Raw genomic sequence first — 10262 nt, forward strand, 5'->3', positions numbered from 1 at the left:
CATCTGTAGAGATGTGCGCGAATGTCTTTGGAGTTTTGAAAAGGTGAGAAATAATGGTGCGCGTTTTGGGGGAAGGCGGTGTCGCTTGTTGTTACTGTACAGTGCACAGCATACAGCAACCTAGCAACTGGCGCACACACCCACACATACACAGATTGGTGGTATGGCATGTACAGTTAGTACGTAACGTGAGTGTGAGGTTGAATGGTATGTCGCTACTGTATGAGATCTGTCTTCGGGGAAGGGTGTGAATGTGCATGCTTCATCTTGTAGATTGAGCAGCCGACCTCGTAACATCTGCCACATGATGACATAATGCGCAACGCTGTATCTATGCGCGGTGGTGAGGTTTAGTTTGGAATCGGGGGGAAAAAAGGGTTTTAAACGGAGGTGTGCCTTTCGTTTTACTCTCGGAGCATCATCATCATCATCGTATATTTGTGCAGTGTGACTCACGCATGGAAGTAACACCCGTCTTCCGCCCAATCCCTCTGGGCTACATCACCACACTACTGCCTGGTGCTGGGCATGGTTTTTGGCTTTCTATCGAGCATCAAAGAGTCACTCACAATTAAGACATAATTGGCTTGTCTGTCTGGCCAGAGGTTTTGTCTACTTCTTGTCTACATATATTGTGTTTTCTGAACTCTGCACAGTGCACAGATTTAACCACCTCACTCTGGATGTGCACACATCCCTCTCTCCCTGTTACATAATGTACTTTAGGCAGGGAATGTTGATGCATAATCCTTTCAATTCTTATAAACGGTATTGATCATATAAATGCATACAAATGGTTTATTCTGGGTCACTGGTGGGTAGTAGTGGCAGTAGCTCTGGTCCATAGCCTTAAGGACTTCCCCCTTAGGAAGTCCTTAAGGCTATGTACCAGAGCTGTGGTGGCTTTATAAAAATGCAACAGTCACTTAATCCGTAGCAAACTTGCTGTTCTCTTGTCTGATGACTGTCTTGTGATGCTAACTCTCGTCTGACAACTGTTTTGTAGAAAGGAGAGGAAAAAACAACCACTCTGTTTTGTCATTTAACCCACGGCTATAGTTAATGTGCTTTAATTTATTTGTGGCCTGGGCGCACATCTTCCATAGATTTCCTGCTCTGACAAGGTTGTTTTCCCAAAAGCTGCGATACTGAGATTTATAGGTTGTTCTAAAAAATAAATAAATAAACATTCCTGGTGGATACACTACAGCACAGGTGAGGATTAGAACACACTATCAGATCAAAACATGTTTTACTATAAGCACAGAGCATTTACACAAACTCCTAATGGCATTGGGGTCGTCAAATAGTCACTCACTAGTCACATGATAATTAAATTAATGGGTGGAATTACATCCTACTACACACAACCATGAGTAAATGGTCGATTTATATAGCGCCTTTATCCAAGGCGCTTTACATAGATGCATTACATTCACAATCATACACAGGTGGCAGAGGAAACCATGCAAGGCACCAACCTGCACATCGGGAGCAATTAGGGGTTCAGCGTCTTGTTCAAAGACACTTTGACACTAACTCTGGGGGAGCCCGGGATCAAACTGGTAACCTCACGGTTCCCATCCAGCTGCCCTACCAGCCACTCTACCCCTGAGCCACTGCTGCCTACAGAGTCAATGGGTCATTGACTGCTTCTTAGAAGGGCTGGGCAATATATCGAGATATGATATAAGACTTTGGGGCTGATAGTGTTGGGAGCTTTCACGCATGCACACCCGTGCAGCTGCAGCACGCGTGCGTTCTTGTGTGTGTGGGGGGGGGGGTCCCCTCATTTAGCCAAATAAAGCAGAAGAACTAGTTCAACAAAGTATTTTGTCTTGCAAGTAGTGATAAATTGCAAATGGAGTTCATTGCTTGAGGCAAATTGAATGCATTTTAAATTAGGACTATCTTTTGACTGGTAATGTGACTGTGCTTGGAATATGTTCTTGTTTTTTTCCACTGGGCGGGGGTAAGAAGTAGGTCAGGGTAGGTGGGAGATATATTGTATTTCTGTTAGTCAACTTGAAATGTCTCGGGAGAGTCGGGACCGACCGATGTTCTGGCCAATATATTAGCCATTTTTTACTTTTTTACTTTTGACATATGCTTGTGGACGAGGTTATGAGTGCGTTGTGTATGTGTGAGTCAACCTAAATAAAACCTACTTGTTTGAGTTGTTCTAACCTCTAGTCAGATGCTTGACAACCTTTACAAAGGAGATCTACATTTGCATAGATGTGGTTGATTAGATAATTTACAGGAATGTAAATTATATGATGATATTGATATGATGTAGCCATGTCATCATCAGTGTTCAAGTAAGAAGATTGTATATTAACGGTTTGTCACGTCATGTACAAACAAACCACTTAGTCACACGATGGCTGTTGAAACGGGTCTAAAATCCTCCCCTGTGTAGTTTAGTCTAATTAGTTTAGCCTGTTTGTAGGGCATGCTTTAATGAGTGGCCTGAGTGTATGGATATTCTCCCTATGAAAGATGGGTTGTCTTTGAACAAGTTTGTTAGCTTTCACTGTAGTGACTACAGTGAAAGCTAACAAACGTGTTCAGTTTAATATAAGATATATAATATCTTATATTAAACTTGTTCAAAGATACCGGCTCGTCTGTGGTCTAACCACAGACGAGCCGGTCAGACTAATTGGTTCAACAAAAGACTCGCTGAATTGCTGTCTAAATAAGTTCCCTCCAGTTCAGCCACTGTGCTCTGTACTGTATGTGAGGTCCTCTCTGCCATACAGTGTGTCTGTACTGTGAAAGAGTGTACATTTATCAATATTGCATCCACACCACTGACACCAGTGTCACCAAGTCTAATTGTTGTGCATTGATTATTCTGTGATTAAACTGATTCTACAGCTGGTGTGTGTCACACAGTTTGACCTGCAGGCTATAAGCTGGCACACTAATACAAACATGACCAGCAGGAGAACTAGGCTACAGTTTTGTGCCTTCATGTACGCTAATGTGTGAAACTTATTGCATCCCATGGTCACTGATCTAATCAGGGTGGGGAATTAACACCGGCCATCAGCCTATACACTGCTAAATCTTGTGGCTGGAAAGTTGCTCTATTCTGCCAACCGTTTTGGATGGCACACATCCATTATTTGGAGGTCCTATCCTCTTCTAAAACCCCGAGCTGGTGAAATAGACAGAGTAGCTGCTGAATTGTAGGATGAATCAGCCAAGTCTGTCGGCGCAGGAAAAGGCATCTGAGCTCTCGTTGTGCTTTTTGCTAAAATGAGGATCTGCTCTGAGTTACTGTTTATTGTACTGACATCCTTTGTGCTGCTGTGCTTCCTTGTCCCTCCAGCCTGTTTGGGAAGCCCTTTGATGGGGGGAAGAGGATGGACCATGGCGGCTCGCAGCAGCATGAACAGCAGCAGCATCAGCAGCCACATCCAATGCATATGGGGCAGTACCACCAAGCGGGCTACCAGCCCCAGCACCCGGCCATGATGCGACTTTATGAGATCCAGCGGGAGGTGGCATCTCTCGGGCCTCAGGTCTGTACGTTTAGCGGCCTGCAGAACGACCGCGACTACAAGCGCCTGGAGCGCGAGCTGACGAGGTTGCTCCTGGAGGTCGACCAAGTGGACACGGAGGGCCGAGGTGATCTGCAGGGAGCACGCAAGCGGGCTGCCCAGGAGGTGGAGGGCTTGCTTCGATACCTGGAGGAGAATGCCACGCACCCATCACGCGTGGCCATCGAGGAGCTGAGTCAAAACGCACGCCAACTAATCGACGAAGGGGTAGTGGCACCACAGCGAGCTGGAGGTGTGCCGGAGATCAGTGATGGCCTGGTGGACTCACTGCAGGAGATTATATTGAAGCTGACCCAGGTCAAGACCGAAGCGAGGGTCCCACTGCGCAAAGCTCGCTATCGGGCGCTGACCCGGCTCTGTGCCGTCCAGGACATCATCGAGGGGCGAACGCGACAGCAGACCCTCTCCCTGCCGCTGTCTGGAGATACACATGAGGCTGTGCACTGTATCAACCAGGTCAAAACATGCTTTCTTTGTCTGGAGACTGGGTGTGTGGGGTGGTTTGTGTGTGTGTGTGTGTGTGGGGGGGGGGGAATTTAAATGTATGCTACCTTAGCCTACCTATCCACGTTGAAGCCTCTTTGTCAGCTTTTATACTGTCTAACGGGAGTGGACTGTCTTATATTGACTACAAAACTACAAAATGAACGATACTATATACTCTACTCTGCTATACACAAACTAAATATAATCTCCACTCATCCTATCCTACACAGGTGATGGTTCAGGTGAGCGGTGCACGGAGCCAGCTGGTAGCCCTGCTGATGGGTCTGAGTGGGAGGGACAGCTGTGCCCACCTGTCACGCATACTGACGGAGCTCCTGGTGGAGTTGGATGCCCTGGACGTTTCTGGGAATGCGGCGATCCGAAATTACCGGAAGCAGGTAGTGGAGGAAATCAACAGCCTCCTCAAACATCTGGACCTGGAGGGAGAGGGGGATGACACACGCAGGTGGGTCTCCACCAAGGAAAGTTCCGAATTTAGTTACACCTTCAGGGGTCACGGTAGTGCTGTCGCCTCACAGCTAGTAGGTCCTGGGTTCGATTCCCGCTGGGGACGCTGTGGGCGCTGGGGGGCGTGTTCCCTCCTCCGTGTCATTCGAGGCGGGGCTGGCGAAAGGGCCTTTCTGTGTGGAGGGGAAAGGAACTGGTCCGAATAACGTGTTCCTTCCACGTGTCAGGTGAAAAGATGCAGCTTGGATTCCTCATGCATAGAAGGAACCATGAGGTCAGTCCACTGCCCTCCTCAGGTTGGCAGAGGAAGTGTAGCGCCCAGGATTACATTAGATAATTGACACTGGGTGAAAAATTGGGTTGCAAAATAAAATAAAGAAGTTAGTTACACCTGAAGTACTATACTGTATAGATGGCTTTCACGTTCCAGCCTTTTGTTTGGAAATTACAAGTTTTGACAAGTTGTTTTCACACACTTGGATCCTTGGATCTAGTATGAATGCCTGAAATAATGTGTGTGTATGTGTGTCATCAAGGTACGACCTGGCCCAGAATGACTCCATCCGTGAGATCGAGGCTGTGCGAAACCACGTCGCCCACCTTCGGATGGAGGTCCTGAGGCACTGCGGGACCGGTGACTTCTTCTGTCCCAAAGCCGAGCTCCAGAGCGTGCTCACCCACCTGGACCAGGTGGATACAGCCAAGAACCCCTGCATCCGCGAGGCCAGGCGCCGGGCTGTATTGGAGGTCCAAGCCGTCATCACCTTCCTGGACCTCCGCGAGGCGTTGCTAACCCGCAGGCAGCCAAGCCCCACGGAGCTCCCCTCATACCGGGCCGTGTGGCGGGTGCTGGGCAGCCTGTCAGACCTCCAGGCTCAAGTCTTGGGATTCGATGGCAAGCGGGCCGACAAGAGCTACATGATACTGGAAGAGATGCTGACCAAACAGCTGCTGGCACTGGATGCAGTGGACCCACAAGGAGATGAGCCCACCAAGGCGGCACGGAAGCAGGCAGTGAAGTTTGCCCAAAACATTCTTGGCTACTTGGACATGAAGACAGATCAGTGGGAGTACTGAACATGATGGGACGTTATGACGTTGGTCACTGAAGTGGGCAGTACTGATTTATATGGACATTGATAATCTAAGAAACCCCTGCTTTTGTCAGGAGTTTCATGTTGATCACCGAAATGAGGAGTACTGTTACTGTTGTGGGTTGCAGCAGTCATCTTGGCAAGCTAAAAGGCTGGATGGTCAGGAGTTGATAATGGATTATATATATATATATATATATATATATATATATATATATTATATATCGCTCTCAACAGTGTGCACAGGTTGTTTCTGTAAATATATATTTAAAAACTCCCAGAATGCACTGCAGCAGCGCTTTTCATCTTCCATGGTTGTTGTTTGTAGCTGGCACCACCCTACCCTGCAAAGACATCAACAAGGAACTAAATTTTTCTGAAATACAATTTGGAATCATAAATGTTCTTTGTAACATTTTTGTGTGCTTTTTGAAAAGTTTTACTCTAAATAGTTTTTTGGTATGTGAGTTTGTTGCCATTGTTGCGTCATTGTCTTGGTTTGTGTGGTTGAAAAGCCTGCTGCCAAACCACTAAGCATTCAATCTTCAGCAACATCTTCTTCAGACACCTGTTGATAACGTAACGCAAGAGTGATTGCGTGTTGATGGCAACACAGAAAGATCCTCAGTGTGAATTTAACTGAGTGTACAAAATAATGGATTTACAGTGCAGTTACATTGAGCTATCAGTTTCTAGTAATGTCAGTTAATGCGTGTTAAATACAAAAGTTTAAGAAGAGAATGATGCACTTTTGCATTGTTGATGTAAAGTTAATTATAGATTAGTAAAGCTGGGTGGGGTCTTTGAAAAAAACAAGTCGATACATGCCATGACATGATTTGTTTTGTTCATAACAGAATTTCTCTGGAAAATCTAACAAAACAAATATGATTAACACTGACACAATTCATTTGAGCAAATATACAGTAAATGCAAAAAAGAAATGTAAAAGTAAAACTATAGCCTTGGAGGGAGAATTGACAATTCCCAGTGATATCCAGACCTGGCCTCTTCCAAAGCACATTTTGAATATAGAAACACAATTGGGGACATGACAGTAGGAGTAAGGTTGTCAACATTAGCAGTCATTGCAGGCAATGAAATGCTTGTATTTCAAGCTTTCCTCAGCAAAGTGAAAGATAAAATAGTATAATATGAATATACAAGTAAGTACACAGTATTGAAGTATGGTTGGTCGCTATCTGTTCCTGCATGACCGTGATTGTTCTGGAAGCGCTTCTGTCCTCACTACAGTGGCACGCACCCCAAGCCCTGCACACAGCTGTCAATGGCAGGGAAAAAGCTTTTTTTAATACAGCTTTTTGCCTCTGAACTGTGACAGTGAGGTGTTGCTTGTTAACATTGAATTCAAACCTGTGTAAAGGACAAGGTGACCTCCACAGAGCCAGTGAGTCAGTCAGAGACATTACATCTTACTCTTGTGTATAAAAATATGCTTTCCTTGGCGTATGAGAGTGAAAAGGACCATAAATGCCCTTGCTGCTTGTATAGTTGTCTATTTGTGTATGTTTCCGGTGTTGTTTGTTGCAACTTTGTGTGTTTCTGCTTGGCTGTAATCAGTCAGGGTAGAAGACGTGAAAATGAAAATGTAGTTGTTAGATTTGTCGCCGTCGCTGCTTTTTATGTTCTAGATTCCGAGGCCGCTAAAGAAGGAAGACCTGGGTTTGTGTTGGAGTAACAGATTAAGGCCAACCAAACGCGTACGCAGGCTCCGTCAGCGAGGCAGAAGTAGTCGATAAGTGACAGTAGCCAGCGGTGACGATGATCTCTGTTGACGGAGCACTCTAACCTCAGCAAGTGGAGGGAGGAGATGTGAAAAGGGAAAGGAGAGAGAGAAGGGAATGATAGAAAGAAATTAGTTCCTAATCTCTGTGCCTTTATTTTCCAAACTCCCCTTTGACCTTTTCATTTAAAAAGCAAACCCTCGTCGTCTTAATGCACAAGAATGAGGAGAAAGCACTATATGTGTGGTGAACCCTTCTATTACCACCGTAAGACATTTGCACTAGTTGATAGTATCGTTGCTTTTCCAAAAGATAATCGAAATGACAGTGTTTACTCACAGTTATTGGTAGTTAAACCCATAATAATGAAGGTAGTTATGTACTGGTCAGCATCCGTGTGTGTCACTGCAGCTTTGTTAAGTTCAGTCACCTCCCACACAACCTTCTAATTCTCTGGCCCTAAACTGCTAATAATCTTCACAAAGTACTATAGGCCTACTCTAGAAACAGAGTTTACGAAGGGCTTTACAACCATATAAAAACAAGAAACCGTAATAAACGTGTACAAAAAAAGAATACACACATTCAAAAGAGCAGTGCTTAAAAGTAAAGTGAATAGTTTTGATCAAAGACCAGTCAGACTGTAACAGATGTTTTCTGAAGCAGGACCATTACAGTCATCCTTTAAGATTGGACAGTTACGGTTACAGCCTGATCATTTTGCTAGAGGCGGTGATCACTATAATCTAAGATTTGGGGAACCTTTTCATCTCATATCAACAGGACATCAGCTACAATGGTCTTGTAAATTAAATGTTTCTAATTCTATTCTATTGATAGAAAACACAAATGACCAAACGATTATTTCTGCTTTCCCATGGTTTGAAACCAAACAAAGCCAGACACACATATTATTGCCGATTTCTTTGTTTGTATGAATGACATGTACAGTACAGTCATACCTTGGTATTAACAGAATTGTATATGTTGCTTACTTTATAAACATATGCATAGTGTTTATTTATCACCAGTCATTATATTCCATATACATTTGTTTTGTCCTGTCATTGTAGTGTGTATAGCTACAGTATGCCTGTATAAAGGGGTTTGTGAGTTGGTGGTTGATCACCCATTAAAGGTCACTTAATTAGACAGCAGGGTTATTATACAGTTGAGCATTACAGGTGACAGCATTACAATGCGTGCTCTGCATATCTGATTATAGGTCTAATTGTAATTTGTTATAACAATGTACAAATTTATAATGTAATAAATGTATAAACTTCTTTTTGCAGAATGGCTATGATACCAATTGGATAATTTATCTGGAATCAAATTATGGAATAGATCAAATCATAACACCTAACTCTAATCCAAGACATGTATTAGTCATCACCACCACATGTCTTGTTCACCCCACTCACAGGTACTACAACCGCTCAGTGAACAGACTTGTTAAAAGTAGGCCAAGGTCATCTGAGTACCAGACCATGGAGACATTCCTTAAGTCTCATGTATTTAGAGCTGCGCCAATAGAGGGCTAAAGATAAAAAGATTTTGGTACAAGGTTATTGAAGAGAATTATTAGTTTCATTCTTTCACATTTTAAAATGATTGTTTCTGTTTTGCAACTCATATCACTTTTAAGTTAAATAAAATCATACAAAATATATTGGTTACATTCTGTGTAATTGAGGATACAATTATACATGTGTGATTTGTGGAGTCCTTGTTTTGCTTTACAGTGATTCACTGTTAAACTCGTGACAGGACAACAGCTACCATTAAACACAACAGTGCTATGGTCGTGTATTATTGTACGTCAGTACCAATTATCACTTGCAGGCCAGTCGTGTCAGTCATGTATTGTATGACTCGTCAACTTGGAAGAGTTTGATCTCAATATTTGGGCATAATGGGGACAAACACAGATTTTCTGGATTTATAGATAGAAGAGATAGGGGACTTAAAACAACCAGCCAAATGCTACTGTTTAAAGTTGTTCTACTCTACTAGCCACTTAGGCAGCTCACAAACCCATCATTTGGTGGTTCTATTCTACAAACCCAGTCAGCTTATAGTTTACTGTACCAATTTATTTGACAGAACATTTGGGAGTTCTTCATTCTATTCTCAAACTCTAAAACACTTCAATCTTGTCTGTCAACTGCCACTTACAGATGACTGAAAAACAAGTAATTGTTCTGGTTGAATGTATTCATTTAAATGAATGAATGTTATATATGTTAATTTCCAAGTACCAAAGTTGATTTATTTAAAGCAACCTGGAATCTTTTGAAAAATATTGGTTGGTTTGCCTTTATATATATTTATGTAAAAACAGGAATGTGTTATCTGATGGAAAAGGTCTTCTTTTTTCTTCGTTTTTAAGAAATCAAATATAAGATTTCCTGAGTCGCCTTTTGACTACATTGATTGTGACTGGCTTTCTGCTGTTTCCAGTTGAACATGATTTGCTTGTATAAAAAGCTCACTGAAACTGTACAAAAACAACTGCTGTGTGAATGCTTCCGACGATTGGGTTTGTTTGAATTTGTATTTCTCATTCCGAAATAAATACAGCGTGTCTTGAAATCATGGTTTGTTTGTTCTATTCCTGGATCAAAATCAAAACTGCTCAAGGAATAATCATAGTACACGTTTGTGTGTGTATAGTGGCTGATTTAAGTAGATTGCCAGTTGCCAGATGTAGACAGTGTTGCCAGATGTACAATAATTATTTTACCCAATGTTAGATGTACAATCAATAATGCCGAAATGTACAATAATGTCGCCATATCACAAAAGGTGCATGAATTAAATAAAATTCCCTGGCTGCTGATTAGGCTGTTGAAACTCCACTGAGCTCATAGAGCCAACCTGTATGCTCGGGGGGG

General features: G+C 43.1%; 1 protein-coding gene across 4 annotated transcripts in view; it reads left to right on the plus strand.

The window, feature by feature from the left end:
• Window positions 1–9960, plus strand: part of bag5 (BCL2 associated athanogene 5) — a 10979-nt gene extending 1019 nt beyond the window's left edge. For 3 of the 4 annotated variants that reach the window (XM_083791311.1, XM_083791312.1, XM_083791310.1), the window contains exons 2-4: window positions 3341–4028; window positions 4289–4524; window positions 5063–9960. In XM_083791311.1, the coding sequence (XP_083647437.1) occupies window positions 3375–4028; window positions 4289–4524; window positions 5063–5603 (1431 nt within the window). In that variant the 5' untranslated portion in view covers window positions 3341–3374 and the 3' untranslated portion in view covers window positions 5604–9960. Of the gene's footprint in view, window positions 1–6; window positions 44–3340; window positions 4029–4288; window positions 4525–5062 lie in introns of those variants that run through there. The other variant, XM_083791309.1, reaches the window with a different exon arrangement.
• The last annotated feature ends 302 nt before the right edge of the window (window positions 9961–10262 follow it).

Source organism: Protomyctophum parallelum (genome assembly GCF_964188405.1).
Source record: "Protomyctophum parallelum genome assembly, chromosome: 20".
In the NCBI taxonomy this organism is placed as follows: Eukaryota; Metazoa; Chordata; class Actinopteri; order Myctophiformes; family Myctophidae; genus Protomyctophum; species Protomyctophum parallelum.